This window comes from Bradysia coprophila (genome assembly GCF_014529535.1).
Source record: "Bradysia coprophila strain Holo2 chromosome X unlocalized genomic scaffold, BU_Bcop_v1 contig_35, whole genome shotgun sequence".
Taxonomy (NCBI): domain Eukaryota; kingdom Metazoa; phylum Arthropoda; class Insecta; order Diptera; family Sciaridae; genus Bradysia; species Bradysia coprophila.
Window position 1 is genome coordinate 1438067 of NW_023503325.1, and position 22938 is coordinate 1461004.

General features: G+C 33.9%; 2 protein-coding genes and 2 long non-coding RNA genes across 4 annotated transcripts in view; 2 read left to right on the forward strand and 2 right to left on the reverse strand.

Annotated features, from left to right (window-relative positions):
- Window positions 1-4085, forward strand: part of LOC119069420 (elongation of very long chain fatty acids protein 7) — a 26309-nt gene extending 22224 nt beyond the window's left edge. Inside the window, exons 2-7 of the mRNA XM_037173472.1 lie at window positions 94-154; window positions 998-1137; window positions 1205-1336; window positions 1405-1567; window positions 1731-1867; window positions 3437-4085. Of these exons, the coding sequence (XP_037029367.1) occupies window positions 100-154; window positions 998-1137; window positions 1205-1336; window positions 1405-1567; window positions 1731-1867; window positions 3437-3772 (963 nt within the window). The 5' untranslated portion in view covers window positions 94-99 and the 3' untranslated portion in view covers window positions 3773-4085. The remainder of the gene's footprint in view (window positions 1-93; window positions 155-997; window positions 1138-1204; window positions 1337-1404; window positions 1568-1730; window positions 1868-3436) is intronic.
- LOC119069422 lies at window positions 1972-21804 on the reverse strand. Its single transcript, XR_005086327.1, has 3 exons — window positions 21143-21804; window positions 15241-15242; window positions 1972-1986 (listed from the first exon to the last, which is right to left on the reverse strand). It is a non-coding gene; the product is annotated as an uncharacterized LOC119069422 (long non-coding RNA).
- LOC119069421 lies at window positions 5037-7659 on the forward strand. Its single transcript, XR_005086326.1, has 2 exons — window positions 5037-6433; window positions 6555-7659. It is a non-coding gene; the product is annotated as an uncharacterized LOC119069421 (long non-coding RNA).
- Window positions 11916-13604, reverse strand: LOC119069419. Its single transcript, XM_037173471.1, has 3 exons — window positions 13272-13604; window positions 12861-13058; window positions 11916-12792 (listed from the first exon to the last, which is right to left on the reverse strand). The coding sequence occupies exons 1-3, from the start codon at window positions 13534-13536 to the stop codon at window positions 12095-12097; spliced, it is 1161 nt and encodes a 386-aa protein (XP_037029366.1). The 5' UTR covers window positions 13537-13604; the 3' UTR covers window positions 11916-12094.
- Window positions 21805-22938: the final 1134 nt, after the last annotated feature.

A 22938-nucleotide genomic window follows, 5' to 3' on the forward strand; every position in this document is an offset into this window, starting at 1 on the left:
ATTGAACGCTGAATCGTAATTGGAGGCATAATAAAACACAATTTTTTTCCGCATTAATCATAATTAACAGTTTTCAATTCTCTTTATTTTCAGATTAGAATGTCTGACGCTGGAGTAATCGACCGAATCGTGCATTTCTTTGTAGTGAACGAAGGTGAGTAAAAAGGGTCGAGGAAGATTCGCTCATTGTGGGTGTATTTTTTCAGAATTTGTTGGCGGATACGACTCTCTATACGTTTCTCTTGTCGACAGCATGTGAAACGGTGTGGAACGTTAGATACATAAAAAGTTTATTTCAGTTTTGTTTATTGTATGCGCGCGATTTTTCCACAAATTATTACTATAAACAGAACCAACGCACTTCAAGCAAAAGTGCTTTTAATGACAGCTGTCAAATAGAGTACTATTTCATCGTTCCCCTACGTCTTTTTTCTTTTTCTTTTCGCTTATGCAATAAAATATCGTATTGACACAATATTTTGATGTAGACGATATACTGCCAACCAACTCTTTTATCAGTGTTTGGTGATGATATCACATCCCGATATTAAACATCATAGGCAAATATGGTAATAGTACATTACTGTCTTGCTGGGACATTTTTTGTTGAGGCGTGGTGGAAGGTTGTTTTCGAGCCAAATTCGAGGAATGCACCTTACAAGCCCCAACAAAATATTTCCCAGCAAGACAGTACGCTGCTTTGTTGTCTTGCTACCAGTATAATGCTAAAAACCGGTTAGATGCATTTTCTGGCCGCAAGACAAAACGTGGTGAGATTGAATATAGTCATACTACTTGCACATGAAACTTGCTGATTTTAGTAAAGTCCTTTAAAATCAAAAAGAAATGTCATGTGCATGACACAAGTGGTATGACAAGTGTATCACAAGTGATCAAGCTCACCGTGAAAACCTATAAATGTAAATGCATGCAATGTAAACTTCGGTGCAAAATTGATTGCCGCTCACAGTACTTAAAAGTTATTCATTTTTTTCAGATCCTAGAACTAAACCATGGCTGCTCTCCAGCTCACCAGGACCGCTGTTCACAATTCTAGTCACATATTTATACTTTTGCCTTTATGCCGGTCCACGATACATGAAAAATAGAAAACCATTCGAATTGAAGAACACATTGGTAATGAAATGAAATGAAGTGAATGCTCGGAGCATGAATTTAATTTGCTCAAAAAATTCTGTTTTAGATCATTTATAATGCAGTTCAAGTTGTGCTTAGTGTTTATTTGGTGGTTGAAGGCCTCGAAGGTGGCTGGCGAAAACATTATAACTTTAGATGCCAGCCAGTTGATTACAGCAATAACCCGATAGCGATAAGAGTAATGGGACCAGACGATCATTTTGATTCGATCGGAAAAATTAATTTTCGTTGTTTTTTCTCAACCAGATGGCGCGTGCAGTGTGGCTGTACTACATGTGCAAAATAACCGAATTGTTGGACACAGTCTTCTTTGTGTTGAGAAAAAAGCAAAATCAAATATCGTTTTTGCATCTGTACCATCATACACTGATGCCCATTTGTGGATTTATCGGTCTAAAATATTTTGCAGGTAAAAATTTCAATTTACAAATTAATTTTGTTGACATTAAAACGTATACTCGCATTTTATACCCAACTTGTTACAATGTAAATTCAATAAAATCACGAACCGGGGTGGATTCATATACAATAACAATGTGTCATTAATTTTGATGAAAATAAACCAATTTTAGGTGGACACGGAACGCTTCTGGGATTAATTAACTCATTTATACATGTCATCATGTATATGTATTATATGCTAGCTGCCATGGGACCACAAGTGCAAAAACATTTGTGGTGGAAGAAATATTTAACTGTTATGCAAATTGTAAGTACAGCAACAGTTTTTATTTAATTTGGTTATAACAATTTATTTATTCGCGAAATGGGCTCAATTTGCATCGGGCGTAGGACCGGGATTTTTTTTTACTGAAATATACCAAAAATCTACATTTTTCTTTTCGGTAGAATTAGTCAATTTTGGGTAATTTTCGGTAAAATTTGTAAACTTTCGTTAAATTTTGTAAATCTTCGTTAAATTTTGTAAATTTTCGGTAAATTTAGTAAATTTTCGTTAAATTTTGTAAATTTTCGGTAAATTTAGTAAATTTTCGTTAAATTTTGTAAGTTCTCGTTAAATTTTGTAAGTTCTCGTTAAATTGTGTCCCTTTTCGTTAAACTTAATCAATTCTTGGAAAATTTAGTCAATTTTCGGTAAATATCGATTAGTAAATTTATTCAATTTTTGGAAAATTTCATTCATTTGTTAAATGAGTTTACCAAGAAAATACACCGGGTAAGTTTCACTGGAGTGCAGATTTTGTAACAGCTGCGGTCTTTTACCAGCTGGTGTGGTCATGCTATTTTATAGAACATTAGCCGGTCACACACACAAACAAGTCAATACTCTATCGATGCAAACAATATCATGTCCACCAGCAAATTCTGTAGTCCAGTGAAATTTGCCGAGTGTGTACCTGGAGAAGTTAGAAAAGTCCATGTTTGCAGTTTTCGATCACCTCCCACCAGCCACACAAGCTTCGAAGATTTTTTTTGAAAATAGTTTTAGGTTCTAGGGACAAATAGCAATCTAGGCACATATAAAAATGTCCAATGGAAAATGTGTCCGATTTCAAGATTCTGTTTTTCAAAAGAATCCCTCTCAATCATTTGTTTATAATCGCAATGGCGTAATGGCTAACTCGTTTGCTTTCAATTATTCAATTGAGTTGCCAGGGTGAGGGTTCGAAACTCAACCGCAGCAGCAAAAAAATCGGCTGTCAGACGTGTACACAAATACAGAGCTGGCTGAATCGGTTCAAATCTGGTGTAGTTGTGTGTGTAGAGCTGTCACACGGTTTACCAATCAAGACATTGTTGGGAGCTGTCGGTATTCTACTCCTACTGCGGCTTCGTGGGTTTAGTACTGCTATAGGTACTAAGGCGAAATAATCGAAAACAATTCTTCAGAGTGTAGAATACTTTGAAGGCGTGGTTCGGAATACATGTTAAGCATGTGGTCGCTAATGCTAGGTCATACGATCTCATGTATGCAAAATGCCTTCATTAACTATAGCAGCACTGGTAGCCGAACCTGTCACTTACGTGTGATCTCCCGGCTGAACAATACCATACGCTCGACACGTATTTAAACCGTATGTATCGACTTTACGTGATTATTACCATCCGGAAACACAATCATTTAGTCTTAACTGTTGCAGTACTACCCAGACCGCAGATTCTATTTTCGATGAGAAATAAATTTTCTGCGCAGAGGCCCGAACAATTTAAAATTTAAAGTTCCAACTATTCTCCTACAAAGACCCACCATTCGAAACATTCGCGGTTGTCTCTACTATAACAGCTAACTATTTCATCAAAAATTTCTTTATTTCAGATTCAATTTTTAATCGTTTTTGTACATACAATCCAAATCCAATTCCAACCAAGTTGTAATTTTCCCAAATCAATCGGATGTTTGTTAACATTGAACGCCGGTTTATTCACCTATATGTTTTCATCGTTTTACATTAAATCGTACAATCGAGCACCGAAATCGGAAAAATATAACGGACTCGACCATAAATGCAGCAATGGCATTGCTAATGGTAAAGCAGCGAATGGTGAGCTGTTGAACAGAGTCAATGGCGTTCACAAGCAATCGAATGGATTGGTAACGTCACCGGAATTGAATGTGGAAGATTTGTCGCCGAATACAAAGAAAAATGATTAACGGAATTGCCAGAATTTCCACGTTTAGGATCTATTTTGCAATGCGACATTGTTTGTAATTTTTGTTATCGATAAGGCTAAGTACAACATTAGGAATTGAATATTATTTAAGATTTGGCAGCAAGAATTGCATTCGACATTAGTTTATAAATATGTGATAGCTTTTAATTGTAAATTTAATTTTTATTTCACAACTGAACATCAAGTGCGACGGACTTTTTTCATAATTTATTATTTACTAACTTGTACAACAGCCACAACAGCACCTTTGTTGATGCATCCGAAGAGGAAACGTTTAGGGGCTGTCCATAAAATACGTCTGTACTTTTTTGGTAGTCTTTCACCAGCCACCCCCTTCCTCTAAGTGCCTGTTTTTCCCATGTCTTTAATATTGTTGTGCGGTTGCACCAGTTTGCTACACAGATGCTTTTAACAAGGCTGCAGGGTCAGCGCTTCGGTCGTATCTCAAAGGCATCTGGCAACCGTTATGGTATTTTTCTAAGAAGTTGATCACAGCTGAAATGGAGTGCAGTGCTCTCTTGACAGGAAACTTTTGGCAAATTAATTTGTCTGCTAAGCATTTCCAGGAAGTTGATTTTCCATTTCCGGAGGTAAGTCTTGGTGTGACGGCAGTACGGGCCGAAATCTTCTGTTTACACCAGAACCGTTCTGGGGGAAAGATACAACACATACAACACATAAAAACCTTACAAAGGCGAATTTGTGAGAGAATTAAATTTATTTTCTCTAACAATTTCGCCTCTCTAAGGTTTTTATGCGTTGTACGGTAGATGGTGCAATACGAAGATGGAACGCATTGTAACAGTTTAAACAACGGTTCTTCCGTTTACAAGACAGTTCGACAAACACTGGTGAATAAAGATCAATTTTTGAGGCACTAGTGTCAAATGAACGAAGGAAAAATTGAATAATGTCCAATTTTTTCTTGGTTTACTTGACAGCTGTCAAAAAAACGTGTTAAAAACATGGACAAAACGCGGCCGGCAATTTTTTAAACGGAGTGAGAGCGACTTCAACCTTAGTTTACAATTTGACTTAAATTTTTTAACGTCATCTCTATATTTGCTTTTGTTTGAACATCGCATTATGCTGAAAACACATCAGCAATTTTGCGTTGCTGACGTTTAACGTAAGATACAATTCGTATAGGTTTCTTCCATCGTACGGTAAAAACGAATTTTGACAGGCCGAAAACAACAGACCGTCATCCACAGAAGCATACATAACCGCAACTTAAACAAATTTGTTCGTTAAAACTTCAAAGTGAGGTTGTGTTGGCTTATCTGTGGATGACGATTGACATTTTGAACGGCCTTGGGAGAGACCTATTTGAAAGATGCAGCATAATTATCGATCTCAACAATGGAAAATTGGTCGTATATGTGTTTTCGGCCCTAATGCTCTCTCCTTCACATTAACATTCCCATGCAACTTCACATTCACTGCCGGGTATCAATCCACGCGTTTATAAATTTATACCAGAATGCTTGCCACGAATATATTCGTAGAATCAAGAGATCTCAATCCGTTGAAATTCACAAGCATCAACAGTCTTTGCTCTGTTTCTATCTTCTATTGAGTATGGTCGAATTGCATGCACCATGGTTTCAAGGGGCCACGCTTGTTTTTTGACGCTCTCCACATCTACGTTCATTTTTTCCCTATACTTTCTTAACATTGTTCGTCCGATTTTGTCGATCTTATAGTCGACCCCATAGTTACGGACCTGTTTGAAGCGGCAAAAACTTTTTATTGCGAAACAATTGTGTCAAACTGTAAGAAATCCAGAAGTTTTCACATGCATCAGTAAGTTGAGACGTCAACTTGTTACGGCAAAGCACAGTACGGACATGGTTCAAAATTGTCATTTTGACTAGTGAGGATGACAGATGAACATGAAAACTAACTTGGATACCGAATATGGATTGAATAAAGAGAATTGGATTGCAATTGTGACTTCCTTCATTTCTCCTATCGTATTCCGAATATCTATTCTCTCTATTTTTATAGCAATTCTTTCATTTCATTAATCTTTCATTATACATGTTCATTATAGATCATCTTCAAGATACAGTACTTTCAGACATAACCTTACTTTAGTTTCGTTAAATGTTTCGTTTATTCATTCATTTGTACGAGATTTTTTTAACGTGGATGGCATTTCTTGACGTGGATGTCATTTCAAACGGCCTTGAAGATGATCTATACAGTACTCGTCAACACTGCGTGCAAATCGATAGTTAAATTCTTTCGACATACGACATGTGTCACAACTGGGATCGTATCTGCCGATTGGAAGGTCATGAAAATGATGTATGGAGAAATGAGAGACAAACGAGAAATATGAATTGATAAAGCTCAAAACACACGATGAGCCTAATGCAGCGGCACTTTCAAGTGTTCGTTGGTGTAAATGTTAAAAATTCCTAAAATCTTCAAACTTATGTTTTTTAAAGATTTTAACAATTGAAATTCCGAATAACAGGACCTGCCAAATAATGTCGGCCAAAAAAGATTTACCATTCGGTTTCGCATGTCTTCAATTTGCTTTAACTTACCATTAAATTATAGGGTCCACACTAAAATACTATGTGCAAACTGTGTTATGAAAAAGTCGTTTATTAATTGATTAAATATTTTTGTGGTATAAACTTTGATTTATGACAGAAGTACATAAGAATTTATTAATTGTAATTGTTAGATCATTCCTCTTTCGTTGAACTAAACAAAAAAAGACAAATTTGTCTGACTCTTTAATGGAGATTATATAAGTAAAGTAACATCTTCGTAAATCCGTATGTAAGGGGTCATTCACAAATTACGCACGCCGAAAATTAAGAATTTCAGACATCCTGTCCCCTACGTACGCAAGAATGTATGGAGAAAATTAGAGGGTGCGTAATTTGTGAATGCCCCCAAAGTAGTGATGTGATTGTGTAAGTGGGCCAGCTGTTAAACAAGCTGAATCAAACGCAGCCACAATTTTGGTTGACAGTAACTGTAATTAAAAAAAAGACATTCGAAATATACGCCAGAGGATTGTGTTTAAAAGGAAAAAGAAAAATGGAATTTACTTACTTGATACCCATCATTAATATATAAATGCAAAGACAATTCGTTCTTCCACATCAAAGTCCCAAACATTCTTTTCTTTCACTAATTCATAACAGTTCATTTTTAGAATTTTTAAACGAAACATTCACAGTAAGATAGCCTTTTCAAACTGTTGTTGTAGGTTAATTTATTTCGCTCTCTAACGGAACACCAACCTCTTCTTCTTTTCAAGAGAACGAGTTTGGGAATTTGCGTCGGTTTCACACAAATTTTCGCTGCTATGTTGAAGCGGGAAAAGTGGCCTATCACCAAAGCACCAAAGCTGAGAGTCACGTCAGTCAAATAAAGGGTTAGAGTGGCTTTATACAAACTGTCAACTAAAATACAAAAAAAAGCTAATAAAACGGAGACGTAAACGGAGTGCACTTACAACTTAATCCGTACTTCACTCTATTTACTCGTCGTTTATGTTACAACAATCTATCCGTTTGTATTGTTTTTTTGAAAAATCAGTGAGTTAACGTAGTTAAATGCGGGTTCAGAGTTGATTGATTTTTGCTCCCTATTTGACTTATGTGACTCTTTGCTTCAGTACTAGAGAAAAAGCATTGTTTTGTGTCATTTTTTCCGCTTCACTCGGAGGTGTATATTTAGCTTAATGGAAAATATATGTTCTAATATGTTCGAATATCCAAGCTCGTTTTCTTAAAGTTAGAATACTTAAATTAGAAAAAGGAACTTCTTTAGCTTAATATTTACACTGTATGCACATGATAAATAGTTCGCCAAAAATAAATTATTTTTTATTGAAAACGTGTTTTTCTTGAAGAAAATCAACATCACAGCAGATTCACCATTCAGTTTAAATATGTCCAATATGCAATATGGTAAGTAGAGACTCTCCACTGGTCCAGTGGCACTGAAGAGAATTTTCACATTGATTTTGTCCGACAAATCGATAAGAATAGCAGAGTGGAGAACGTAACAGTCGTGTTACTATCCAAAACCCTGTTGCGTATACGACCCTATTGACTGCGTAGCCCTCATCCGAAACTGGAAATTCTCACGAAGTGTATTCATCTCAGAAATAGAAGTTGAACGTAGCCTCGAGTAACGGTAGAAGTTCAAGCCTTTTCTAACGCCTTTATCTTTCAAAGTGTCTTGGGCGCCCAAGATCAAACTAGAAGAATGGACTGAAAAGTACTCTATTTATATACGAAAAACGCTTGGGACCAACAAGTAGCCTTCCAATCCTGCGACACTAACGCAAGATCTCGACCCGATTTTAATAAAAAAAAGTTTTCGTCCGTACCTATCATAAACTAAAAAAATAGGAAAATGCGGTGTCCTTACCGACTGGCTTGAATTCCATCAGTTACAAACGACATATTAAGTAGCTCCCAGTACTTCTCATGGAACTGAAGAGTTTCATGTCGAGGGAATTGTCCTGAAGATTTGATGACTTTCTGAAGAAACTGCGAGCTTCTGAAGATGTCGTCGTTTCTACAGAAATTCACCGCTTCTTGAGGAAGTCGTCGTTTCTTAAAATTTCGTAAAAAGCACATTTCTTTTACAAAATGTAAAAAAAGTGAAGAAACGACTAGAATAAACGACGAATTCCTGAAATTCATAAGAAACTTTGAAATCTTCAAGTAGTTACTCACCATGTCGTAAGAATGACTATCAACTATGGATGAATGCAAACAATGAATGCAAATGTCTATCCAGAATCTATGTCTATCTTGGACATCCAGAATATTTCTCGACCTCTTGGCATGAAAGGTTGTATATGTAATACATATTATGTAAGTGTTGTGGACGGCTAACTTTAGGCACTTTCGCTTGTCGACAGTCGACGATACTTCGTTCGGGCTATTCCACTCAGCTCCAAACTCCATCACTTACAAAATAAATGTACTTTCACCCTGTACTTCTTACGAGAATAAAAATTTGTTTTATCCATCGCATGAACCATGTCTCGCTCAAGCTTTAGTGTTGTTTTTATATTGTTGGCATTTGAGCTTTCCAGTTAATTTTGCTCACTCACTATAGATGTCGTACGTATCGAAAATAGATGCAAAATGAATATTGGTAAAAACCTCCAGTGCGGCGTGAGGCAGTGAGGTGGAAAAAATTATTCGTATTTGTAAATAGTTATTGGCAATCCAAACTGTGCTCTCATGCAATACCCTCCCTAGCAACCAAACTACAATTATTAAGGTGGTAAATACGTTTATGAATCACTGCTACTTTGTTCGTTCGTGTTGTTGTTGTTGTTGTTGTTTTGAAGCCATATTAAAAATCAGCGTTTCTCATACTTATTTTCCCCTCTAAAGCGATTTTTTGAGTGAGTTTGGATGCTAGAGAGAGTATTGTCTCATGTCATTGCATGGTAGCACGTGTTCGACGTGCAATGTTTTTAGTTGTCATTCAGTAGCGCTACATATAGGTGAAAACGTTTTTCCAGCTCACTGTCTTTAGCTTTAGAGACAACAGCTTTACTGATTTCATAAATAAAATCAAGATCCGAAGATACTTTGGTGGTAATTACTGAACCATTCATCGATATGCCAGTTCTGTCAAAATTTTATACTTTAAACTTTATACTCGAGTATAAAAGTTTAAACTCGGGTCGGGAATTGCCCTGCTTGAGAAATTAAGTTAATTAAAATTTATATTGTTAAAATGGTAAGATTGCTGATTATGTTGTTTCTGTAGATGCACAATAGTAGATTATGCACCTCTGTCTAAAATGTTTATTTTGACTAATTGGAAGTTTTGTGCCGAGCCGAAGGCGTATGATATTTTATCTGTAGAGAACAGATTTATCAATACAAACACATTTGCCTTACAGGGATAACATCGAGATTATCGTTCTAGACAGATAAACACAAGATACACACGTCTTCCGTTCGAATGTTGTAAGTTCATTTTGCTCAGTGAATATGTGACACGCATACCTCCAAAATACCAAAGGTGTATAGGCAACGAAAAGTTTGTATTTCATATTATTGCAGGGACTATTTTAAGGATATTAAATTTCCAAAAATTCTTACATATTTTCATCACTTCTCGTCATTTTATCTAAAAACACAACAGATTGCATCGTAAATGTTGTTTTTACTGCCTTTTTAGTTGTTTTTCATGTCTTTGAGCTTAAGAGGCATCGGTACTTTTTCCTACCACAAAACCCGAAAAAACGACCCGAAAACTGTCGATGTATCTCTTAGGAAGTCATATAAAATTATACGAATATGCTTCAGAAAGGTAATATGGAGTTTCGCCGTTGGAATTGCGGTCTTACATTTTCCAGAAATTAATAAGATAATGAAATTAAAGTACCTCTGTTTTGAGCTAAAATTTTCACAAAACTGCTCACTTTCCTGACAACACCAAAAATATCACAACACAAGAGCGTATTATATGAAAAACTGCCACTGATTCTGTTGGAATTGCGGTCACAAATTTTTAAAATAAATCTTTATATGTCACTCATGTTAAAAAACAAACTGCAATAGGTTTAAGCATTATCAAAATATAATAAAATGGCGTCACACTAAATCGAATCATTTCCGAAAAATGATTTCAAAAATGAAACTATTTCAGTAAAGTGTACATATGGGCAGCCAAATTTTTGATCTAAATAATAAAATAAATTTTTGATAATTTAAACGATTTCAGCCTTTATTATACGCTCATTACCAGTGCATACATTGTAGAAGTTGATTCCAGCAAATAAGTGACAGAAAATCTACATATTTTAGTCAAAATTTTGTGTGTTCAAATTTAAATTATTGCGCTTTTCCGAATTTCCTAGTTGTTTTGAGTTGTGATCGTTGGATGGAGCAAGTATCAATTGTTAAGAAGTATCATGTTGGAGTGTGTCTTAGGAGGAACAATTATGCCTCTTAACTGATTACTTTGGAATAAGCACGGCAGAGTAAAAGTAAACCTGGCAGGAGCGGTTCATTATTGAAACGTCAAATGAGGGACCTAATACACTGTATGAAAATGAACTCAAATGAACACTGACATAAGTTGAAAAATTTAATTCGCGAAAAACATAGGGCTACTAGATTATTCAGGTCCCTAGTCAAACAAGCGCTCCTGCCTGGGTTACTTTTACTCTGCCGTGGAATAAGATATAACAAAAAACAAAATTTAGAAATTTTAAGAATTTTTGTAAAATTTGTGAAATTTGTGAAATTTTTGGAAATTAAATTCCTTAAATTAGGCCCTGTATTATTGTTGTATCTATCTGAAAACAGATGGCACGGATTTATTTGAAATTTTTTGCTTTTCGTCTCGAACTTCTGAGCTTTTGCACATTTGATTTGTTTTTAGCATGACACTGACTCTCCATTGTTTATAGATGTTGCAAAATGAACTGATTTTTACGAAAACTGAGCACTGTATGACATAGCTCTAAATCAGGCTCTTTTGATAGGTCTGGCCTATTGACTGAAGAGACTTTCTTTCATTTTATTAATTAATTTATGTGTCACCTACCTGTTCTTTCGTAAAATTTATTTTGACCAATACCAACTAATTATTTCTGAATGTTTTCCTACTTACCTCGATATTGTCAAATTGTCGATAGATTATGGAATTTGTTCATGCATTGTCCGTTCACAAGTGGATCGCCACTGGTATCTAGTCGGTTTCGATTGTTGTTTTTTTACAAGTTGCCACAGTGACAAATACAAGATTTTGTAAAAAGAAGATCCCGCAGATTGTATTGAAGAAGAGAACTTAACCGAGCACAAATTAAAGACCTTCGACGTATACTTGGCATTGCAATGTGTTCCTACCTCAAAAAACTTAAGTCCCAGCTTGTTCGCAGCGTCAATTCACTCAAATAAAACCAAACAAGACAGAGTTGTTACAGTGAAGTCTTTTAGTCTGGTTTCAATTCACAAATGTTCGCCGTAGGAGAACACCGTGAAGGATTTCTATTGGTTGAAATTCGTCCCTATCGTTTTTTAACCAATAGATATCCTACACGAAGCTCTCCTACCACGAAAAAAATGATAGAGAAGAGAAATGAAAGCAAACGAAAACTTAACTTCAATTCATACTTTATTGAAAAGTAAAAGGCAATGATACAAGGAGCTGTGAATTATTGTGGAGTTGTGGATTTGTAGACGTCATAACGTCATACCGCAAGTCCAACAACAAATTCGTTACGCCCAATTTAGAAAGAAAAAGTTACTTAGAAATCACTGAATTCATTTCAGTTATCAACATTTTAGTAGAGTTTGAATATCTGAGATGCGCTGAAAGCATCTGACGTTTGAATCGAAAATTCCGCGTCGTAGTCTGTGTTCTCTTCGAGCATTTTCTTATCGGTTTTTCGTGGACTTTCACGTTCTCTTTTAGCAACACTTTCTGTACGACCAGGTCCTCCGCCTCGTTTAATCTTCGATGAATTGTCAACTGACATCGATGACTTACTGATGGTTTCCCACTCGCTGTCGTCGGAATTACTTTCATTTCTTCCATCTGACCGTTTGATGATGCTCGGAGACTGTGATACGTCAGATCTGATTATATTCAACGAGTTGAATGGGTTTTGGGGCTCGAGATGGTCCACGTTTTGTGTATCTGGCTTCTGACATATTTTAAGAGCCAAATCTTGAACCATGTCACAGAAATCCAGAATTTCCGTTTTGCTTCTCGTCATTATTTCGTTTACCAGAAAGAGACATGAAATTTCAATCGGCAGATCGCACAGAACCATTTCCATTTGATTAATGAATGTCAAAGTGGTATACGACGAGAAACCGTTGAGCTTTCGTTCCACGAATGAGCGTAGACTCAGTTCCTCGAAAAAGTCGACGTTCAAGGCTCTCTTCTTGTTTTCTATGAAAGACAACGCATATCTTTTTAAGAACGCTTTCCGAACGGTCTGCCAGTCACTTGTGTGGTACATCTCACTGAATTCGGCTAAATGAAATAACCGAAAAAATGTAGTTCGAGATGAGTGTATTACTTGTATGAGATGGGTGCATTACCTTTATGTGACGCGTCAACAAAATTTCTGATTTTAAACATTTTATCTTCGTCATACTTTATGTCTCGACATTTCTCGTATTCTTTGAGAAAAATAAGTGGATTGGTTTGACCAGAAACAAAAACCAATTGGTCCGTGGTCTTGTATGACTTAGTGTTGAAAGCCGTACGTTCAACGTCTTCGCCTGCAAGTTGCATGTCTGGAACATATTAATTCAAAAGGTATTGAGTCATCTACGTAAGACTGAAACCGATCGGAAAGTAGAATCACTGGGCCACAATTCTCATACGTTCGTAACTTTAAGGATTCGTATCTTGACAGTTCATTTGGGACACACACACAACTGTAAAGTTACGAATATTTGGAGGTACGAAAATACGAGAATCCGCGCCCTGCACAGATATTTACGTACAAGTTTTCAGTTTTACATTGTTGAAAACGAATCTTCCATTTTCATAATAGCTTCTCCATTGGGACTCGTCTAACGAAACTTCGATGGTACTGATCTTATTCAATTTACTGATCATAGAATCCAAAACTGCTGGCAACGAACCATGCTCAGAACTGAGCGTATCTTTCTCTTCGAAGTAGTGCCACGGATGTTTGGCGCTCTTTATAGCGTAAATAAGATTTTTTTTACCGTAGTTTCCACAACGAAAATCAAATTTTCTTTCCATTTTTCAAGCTTCACTTGACACCTCTGACACTCTTTTGTACAATTGAGACAACTGACAGGGTTGTGTTCATATTGAACAAAAATCGGGAATGAGTATGTTCAATGTTCGGGTGGGCAAAAGTTCTAAAAGAGCAGGTCAAGACCAAGGTATGTATAAATACCTCTCTCGATACGCAAGCCGTACGTCATATTACACATCGTGAGCCTAATAAAGTATTTTGCATCGAGTTGCATACAACGTTTTATGTCACAGACCCAATTTTTTACCATATTTACCAAATATTTCGGCGAACTTTAGCACTGCTGGAACTCTTCCAAAGTATTTTTTTTAAATCAAATGGTTATTATTGAAGCTGTTGTATTTAAAACGGTTGCTAAGTCATTATTGGCTTACTAAAAAAGATTTAACAACCAAAAACTTACAGAATTATTGAACTTTAGAAGAAACCAGAATTCCCCCCCATAAGATGTTTTTTTATAAAAAGTCTTACAATTAGTCCCGCTACCAACCCCAATATTCAGAATTAACTGATAATCTACCGGTCGTGGACGGAAACGGCGCAGCCGTTCGGTTTGATTTTTTCCTGTGCGATGTTCTTGTCCATCAATTGTCCAAAACTGAATTCTAGATTTTTAGAAATTTATTTGGAGGCATTCCAAGACATTTTAAGTAAAGTCCAGAGTGCCGAAAGTTGACAAGCCGCAATTATTTTGAATGTGTTAATAACTGGAAAAAAAAAATTGGTGGTCGGCGTTCCCTATTTAATCCCGTTTCAAACCAACCGTGCACCTCTAACAAAATAAAACCTCTAACACGAAAACGTCAACTTTGCTTCTGACGTTATGAGTCCCTTTATTTTTGACATTAGGAGTTCCTTTTTACTGTATGTACACGATGCTGTCACTCACACATTTAAACATATGATTTTTCATTTTAATTTGTCAGTTTGTTCTATTGAGAGGGTGCCCTTGGAAAAAGGCATAGTTTGTTTCGGATTTCAAAAATTCATTTTTCGCAGCTGGTTGGTAGTTTTTGTCACACGATGTAGTTATCAAAGTCACTTTTCGTCACTAGTTGCATAAATGACTATTATACACTGCTGCATGTTTAACTGGTTCGTTGCGTTACAAATTTCGTCATTTCTGCGGCATAAAGTGAGCTATGTTGGCTATGTTGGCCAACAAGAATTGTAATTTTTAGCTTGCGAAGCATGACTTGTGTGATCGAAGAAGTCGGCGGCTAGTTGCATTACACGTTTGTGACTTTTCGAAATATTTTCACCAAATGTACTGATTTCAGTAAAAAAAACTCCCTGAAAACTATGGTCAAGACGCGCAGTTTAAGCCCAATATGAGGTTGGTAGCCCAAAATTTGTGGGAGAAATGTCTATAAAATTGATATTTTTGGAAATTGAAATTGAAATTGGTGGTTATTGCCCTACAGAAAATGTTGCTTTGGCTCAAACCCGTTTAAAAAAATGGTTACAAAATTTTTCGAGATAACCTCAACGAGACAAAATTAGAGGATGACACTTATCACCACTGGGAAGCTGATTTCACCTACTTCACTCACCCAACTAACCTGATCGAGCCAAAGTAATTTTTCTCTTGAAGGCATATGCTGTAGCTTTCGAATGAAACCAATCTTCAGTTTTTATATGGAAAAATTTAATTTTGGCAACGTTTGGGTCGAGCTAATTGCAACTACTAAATCTTCTAAAAATGTAATTTCGTCTCATTTGGTGTAATTGTGTAATTATAGCGTTCGTTTCTAAAGGGAAACAAGTTTACAGAAATCATTTGAGATTTATTGAGAATATATCTTGGAAAGTCGAACACAAACAAAAACTTTTTGGTCATATCTCCCCGAGACGTTATGCCGATGACCTCATATTGGTGTCAAACTACGCGTCTTGTACCGAATCTTCAATATATTTTTTGCTCAGGAAGGGAAATATTAAATTTGCGTAATTTTTTTTTCAATTAAATTTTTATTAATTTTTTTTTAACAGTATACACTTCTTAAAATGTATCTAAGTGAATATAACATACTGTATTTTATTATTTTTTTTTTCTTGGGGAATTTAAATGAATGCAAATATATGGCTTTTTTACTACGTATTATAGCTTATTTTCAAAACAATATAGACAGTGCCGCTTTAAATAATGTCCCTCTTGCTTAATTTTTTGGTTTTTCATGTCAAGAAAATATTGATTTGGTTTGGTTTTCGTAAAACAACTTAGAGTTCTGTTGATACATGAAATATTTTTTTGTTTATTTTCTGTTTTAAATTTAAATTTATTCATATTTTCCTTATTAATATTAACAATTTTCTTTTTTTTTAATAACTTCTATTTCTACATTTTTTTTCAATCTTTTGTTTTTTTTTATTAACAAAAAATAACTGAAACATTTTTTTCAACATTATTTTTTTATTGTTTCACTGACAATGTAAATATCGGAAATATGCTGTTGTTATGAACGATAAAATCATCACATTTTAAGTTGTCAGGCTTTCATGCATTTTAGCATCGAAACTCAAAAACTTAAAATGAGGTAAGTTTATTCGGATATCGTTTACAGTCGTTGCAAATTAATATTGGACACAGAGTCGCATTCTTATGGTCAATTTTCTCTATAAAAAATTTAGGATTTCCGAATTCCTCCATTCTTTTTGATTGATATTTTCCGAGTGATCATTTTTTGGATTCAATTCATTTCAATCTATCTGTTGACGTGTATACCGTAAAATATGAATTAGACTGACTGACTACGGTACTTCTATATAAATTTGTTGTTTGGAGCTCGCACCGAAAACAAGTACTATAGTTCAACTAATTGAATTTATGCTACAAGAATGCTTGGGGGATTCGAAGTGGTACTTCTGACCTCTGATTTAAGGTCGTATACTGGTCGAATCGAAGTTACGTGGAGTTCTTAACAGTTTTTTAAAATTGAATCCTTTCAAGTTGCAACACAAATCAAAAACATTATTAGAACGATTTAGTATTGTGCGTTCAGTCGAAAGTATCAGACCGTCTGATGCCCGACCGCACCCGATAGCACAAAGTTACATTTTTTTCGGGCACATCATTAAGAGTATTGGACCATTTGCATATTTGTGGACTACATTTAGGCGATTTTTTTTTGTTTTTCGATGATTTCTCTGAACCAAAATCTTCTTTTTTTTGAAAAAGTAAAACCAATAAAATACGCAAAAATGTGTTACTTATGAAGGAAAAATTGGTTTGTGAGTCAGAACTTAACTCACTTGAAGAAACCTGTGCAGATTGCATAAATTTACACAATCTTCAAAGGTTTCTCCACGTGGGATAAATTATCTCCCTCAACCCAATTTTGCCTTTAAAAATAACACATTTTTGCGTGCTTTAATGAATTTACTTAAAAAAAGATTTTGTTTCAGAAAAATCATCAAAAAAACGAATACTTTTCCGCCTAAATGTAGACCACAAATTTGCAAAGGATCCATTGGACTTTTTTTTAAATAGTATCGGGCCACGAATCTCTAGAACGAATCTTTAAAAAATTATGAGAAACAATCGATTCGTCCTAGTGTTAAGATTCAAAATTTTTACATTTATTTCGTATTATTTCGTACGTTTCCTTGTCCGTGGCTTCGTCTTGATCGGATACGGAAATGTTTTCCGTTTAAATAATTGAGTTTTAACTTCGTTTTTTTTAGTGCAAATTCAACATTCGATATTTCTTTCAGATCAAGAAACATAAATTGACCGAACGAATTTGACTAGACCGTTTCACACACATTGTCAGATTGACTTTTCCAACAAAAATGGCCAATTGATTACTACCACCAATTTGTTTATCCACTGTAAATGTGAATAGGCTGGCGGAGCAATCAATTGTTGAAGGAAAACTAAAGATCAAACGCTTTTTATATATAAGAATTTAATTTAATTTTTTTTTAATGATCAGCAATTTTTATATTATATAACAATGAGTGATATTTTTCTTTTCTTTTTTTTCTAATAATATACGTCAGCGATTACGGGTATAAGTTTTAACAATATAATATCTTAAAGAATGTACTTGGAACAATATCTCAATTATTATAACGTGAATTAATTAAAAATTAATTATTATTTTTTAGAAAAAAAGTGACTTTACTGTTCAAAAGACTTTTTATTTTGTTCCTTTCAACGATCCTGGTTGTGATGTATTTGAGCCTCGTGTTGGTTTGTTATAGGGTTTCAATGGATTTACTCCTAGAACATTCTTTAAGACATAAAAAAATTTATCACTAAGTCTATGTTTACGTTTTTTTATTCTTGAAAGCTCAAAGCTTCAGTTTATTTAAATTTTTATTTTTTTTTATTTTTCAGATTACATTTTAAATTCTCTTTTAATGTCATTTTGTTTTTAATGCCAAATGCTCTTTTTTTTAGTATTTTTTATATTATGTATATTATTTAAGCAATTTTTTCACAAACTTTTTAGTTTAATATTAGTTTTCTTTTGCTTTTATAAATCTTTTTTTTCTTCATATTTACTTTTAAAATCTGTTTAGCATCTTATAAAAGATTATGTATTTTCTATATAAATGTACAAGTGTCGTTGTCTCATGAAATGTGTTAAATTTTATTTTTTTTTTATTTTTCTTCAGGTGCATATTTTCTAAATGTTCAATTCGTTCATTATGTTTTTTAGTGGAATGGTATGTTGTAAGTATATTGATTAATGTTATTTACTAATTTTATCTTCATTTTTAAGTCGGTGCTTTGAGTAACATAACCTCAATATTGATTGTTTTGCTATGTGTTCAATTAGTGAATTTAGTGAAAAGCCTTTGGCAAGGGAGACGTTGAAAAATATATTTGATTTTATCGATCGAAGAACAATCGTTAAGACGTGTCTGATTGATGTTGCGAAAATTGTAAGTGACGACATTCAATTGTTACAGTGAAATTGTGAAGTTTCACTAAAAGTCTAAAATCATCAAAATTCAAAATTCATTGATAATGGATATATCACTTCCGGTTGAGATTAGAGCTGTTCCCCGGACGAGCACAGTTCTGTCAAAAGTAGTCTCAAAAATGGTTGACCAATTTTTAAAGAGATAACAATAACGATAAAAATGTATATTTATGGTGCGTACAGCAATTTTTTTTTTTTTGAAATGTAACAACTGTCAAAGTTGACTATCCATCTCTCTACTCTACCCGTGTCTGCGATATGGGCAGCCTAATTAAAACTGTCAAAAATTCGCTAGTGAATGTTGACAAATAATTGCAGTACGTGCTCTCGCTCAATTCCTGTCAGAACTGCCAAATTTACCAACTGTCAGTTAAATTTATCCGATCAAAAAAGTAGTGCCAGAGCTGCAATAAATTTAACGATCGATAAATTTAACTGAATTTTACAATCGAGTTAAATTTATCAGTTCCTTTAAATGCTATCGAGAACTGGGCTATTTTTTGTATCAACGTAAATCGTGATTATGAATAGGATGAAGGCAGTCCATTTTTCATATTGAACATCAATGGAATATTATGTCGATATCGAAGTTACATTGTTCGAAACTCCGTCTTAAGTAAAATCAATATTTTTTATTTTATTTTCGACATTCTAAATCTTGGATGTTGATTTTTTAGTCAATTTTTTTTTAAAGTTTATTCGTTTCTATTTTATTGCTGTAGTTATTCAGTTACCTATAAATACAGTCGGTGCGGTGAGTTTAAAATTTTTTAACAATTACAATTGTATAGAATTTGTAGAAACAGAAAAGTTTACCTCACCACAATCAACGAAATTTCGATAAATTTTACAATTATGTATATATAGAGGTAGGCGGGACAGCCCGATCCCTAACACCGAATCGCTTTACCCTCGGGTTGTAAAGTATCTGGTTTTTCGACAATTAATATTATCGGTTTCAGGTTCGGGTTTCCGAAATTTGGTTTAACTAGGGAAGCATGGGTAAAGATTGGTTCTTTTTTCGGGAAGTGTTTTTTTTCTATAGTATACGAGCGTAGCGACCGAAAGCGAATCATAAATTATAACAGATAAATCAACACACTTTTTGTAATGGTAATGTACGTACAAAAGGAAATATATTTCAGATTTCATGAAAAGTATAAAATTCTGCGTTTATAATTCTGTACACCGCACACACTCACTAACTTTGTGAAACAGGATGGACCTGAGATATAAGATGGAATTGGCTAAAACCGTACAGAATTATAAATGGAAAAATTCATCTACATTTTTCGATGGTCAGTTGGGGTGTCGGAGGCTGTCACTCTTAGAATGACAACTCTTTTTTTTACTATTTTCGTTTGCACCCTTTCGGTCCCAATTTTTTAATTTGCGCCGGAAATGTGTATTGTGGGCGTTAAATGTCTTAGATAACTAAAAAGACGTTTTTTTCGTAGATTGTACCTTTGGTCGACTGAGCGGAAATGATGTCTTTCGTTGTCTTTATATCTTTAATCAGATAACAAAAAATCTGTGTGGAAACTATGTACACCATTGATATAATATTATGTTTATCGATAGATTGCTTTGTTTCTGTTTTATTTTCTGAATTCCAAATTACAGATAGGCGACATCCATAAAGGACGTCCAGAATTCAGTGTTGTCAGACAAAGTATAACCCGAGAAATACGAATTTTCGGAAGGTAAATTTATGCTCTACCCTCTACTTACAGGACATTTCAGAAAATCGTATTTATGGAGTTGTCAATGACTAAAGATCTCTCTGGCAACATTGAATTGCGGACGTCCTTTATAGATGTCGCAATACTTGTTTTTCGTTCTTTTCTTTGAGCTAGAGTTATTTTGCGTATTACAGTTTAATCTAATGAATGTTTTCGGCTCTTTTTTTACTCATGCCATTATTTCAGTACTTTGTCGCCCTAGTGCAAACAAGTGTTGATATTTTTCTCATCATGTTACGAAAAGCTATTATTATTATAAATTATCAACATTTTGCATGAATTTGCTAGTCAATTGTGTCAAAAATAAAATAAAAAATATATTTAGGGTCTAGCTTAAAAATTCTGTGATAAATATTGATAATAAAATTGTTTTTTGTTTTGCTTTTTTCATTATTTTAAAACTGATAAAACACTTAACTCTTTGTTTTTAACAAAATAAATATTTTTAACAATTTTTTTTTGCGTTTTGTAAGATTGCTTTTTTCTTATAAACAAACAAGAAATTTTGTTTATAAGGTTAATAAGGTAATATTAATAAATTTTACGAATACATTTATTCCAATTCATTGTAACATATTTTGTTTTTGTTTTTTTGATATATATATTGCTGTTTATTCGCTAAAATCATTATTTCGTCCAGATAGTTTTCATCTTTTTTTATGCTTTCTTCCATCAGTTTATTCTTCTTCTTCTTTTTTTGTTTCGTGTTTTTATCTAATAACATTTTAGACCTCTAGTACTGTGAAACCGCAATTTATTTCCTCATTACCACTACGAGTGTTTGGTAAAAAGTAAATAAAGTAAATAATTATTTTAGGATATATTTTGCAATCGCTAAGATTTAAGGCAGTAGGTTTTTTTAAATTTGTTTTTTTTATTATTGTATTCAAAATAATATGAGAGAAAAAAACTAAAAAATTATTTAAACCAAAAAAATGGCGTATTAAGTGTGTTAGATTTATGTCATAACTTGTTGGTCATTTATCATCATATCGTTAAAATAGTATGTGTTCACCCAAATTCCAGAGAAGAATTCCATATATTTTTTGTTTTGTTTTTGTATTTTTTAGGATCACAAGCGTAACATTGACTTACAACATTTATAATTATTTGATATTGAGAATTAAGATCATAGAAATATAAAAATAATTAGGAAAATAAAATCAATTTGAAAATAAAATAAAAAATTTTAAAAACAAAAACTGATAGGACAACGAAATTTCACATTTATATATATTTATATGTTAATATCGAATATATTTATAGTAGAGAAAACGACACTGAAATATTATACATTTAGAAAGAAATTACATCGATGTATTGCGTAGTATGATGTTGTTAAGTTTATGTAATGTTCGAACGTAAACTTTTTTTTGTGTATTTTTCATCATTTAATGATTCTTTCACTCAAATATATGTTCGATCGCCTTTTCTTCCGTTAAACGGGGAAATATATCTTTGTTTATTATATTAAACAAGAATTATTTAGCTTGCTTCATCGCACGCAAAAGTGGTACTCTAAATAGGGTACTGAAACTTGACAGTGCTCCATACAAAATTTTACACTGTAAAAAGAGTGAGGTTAATTTTTCATACAAAATAGTACTCCATTTGGCAGCTGTCATTAATAGCACTTTTGCGTGAAGTGCGTTGCTTGCTTGCAAATTGGACAAATTAAATCATTTTAGAAGGTGATTTACTGACTCAGTTATTGAAAATTTACCGAAAAAATATTTGGACAAAATCTTTTCTAATTCAGTAAATTAGTGTTAGCAACAGAATACACCCAGATTTCTATCCATCATTTTTAAACGTTTCGGAAATTTGTAGCCCGAGTCGAAGTCGGGCGTTGCGGAGGTAGAACACTGACAGATAATGTATCTAACCGTTTTTCATCTCATCGTCATCAAGGCTTATTCTATTTGTATAAGAATGAAAGAAAGGTGATTTAAGACAGAAGCCACCCAAACATTGGTTAAATAGATTCTTAAAGTGCATCTGAACTGGAAGTCCAACTTCTATCTTACTCTTAATTGATTTCGGTCAGGACCGTAGACTAAATAGTAATATACTGACCCTTCATACACACATTTTGTTCGAGCGCTGATGTAAAAGTAAATACGAAATGGTTAGTGGGTGTGAGTGAGTCGCTAACGTTGATTCGTATGGGATATTTTTCAAATTAGGTTTTACGGTTTACTTTAGCTTCAGTTTTACGTCTACGTATTGCCAGTCTATACCTATTTAGTTTACGGTAAGGACATGTTATTGGGAATTTTATTTACTGAACTTACTGAGAATCGCTATTATTAACCAAAATTTACCCAAAAATTTACCGAAAAAATTACATTTTCGAAATCGTTTTTCGGTTGACCATTTTCTGTTGTAAATTTTAAACAAGTTTAATTCCCATTCGTTGGCCCTGATTTTATTTGATACTGATTGTGTCTGAAATTATGTCGGAGCAAGATTCCCATACCATTCCGAATGAATAATATTCGGGGTCCGGAGTCCATTCTACTCTGAGTTTATTTTAATCAGACTTTAAACAATTCCTTTCTTGTGCCCAATCAAGTGCTTAAGTTACGAAATTCGTCGGTCATTCTACCTTTTCCGATTTTTTTAAAAGATTTTTTGGGAGATATTTAATATCTGTACGAGTGTTCAATAAGTGATTGAGTGAAAGAATCATTATGGTAAAAAAATA

Excerpts from the sequence above, each read along its gene's own strand:
- LOC119069419 (XM_037173471.1), bottom strand. The coding sequence starts at position 13,536 with ATGGAAAGAAAATTTGATTTTCGTTGTGGAAACTACGGTAAAAAAAAT. Across the intron at positions 13,059-13,271 it reads CAATGTAAAACTGAAAACTT|ACATGCAACTTGCAGGCGAA; the intron begins GTACGTAAATAT and ends AATATGTTCCAG. Across the intron at positions 12,793-12,860 it reads TGTTGACGCGTCACATAAAG|CCGAATTCAGTGAGATGTAC; the intron begins GTAATGCACCCA and ends TATTTCATTTAG.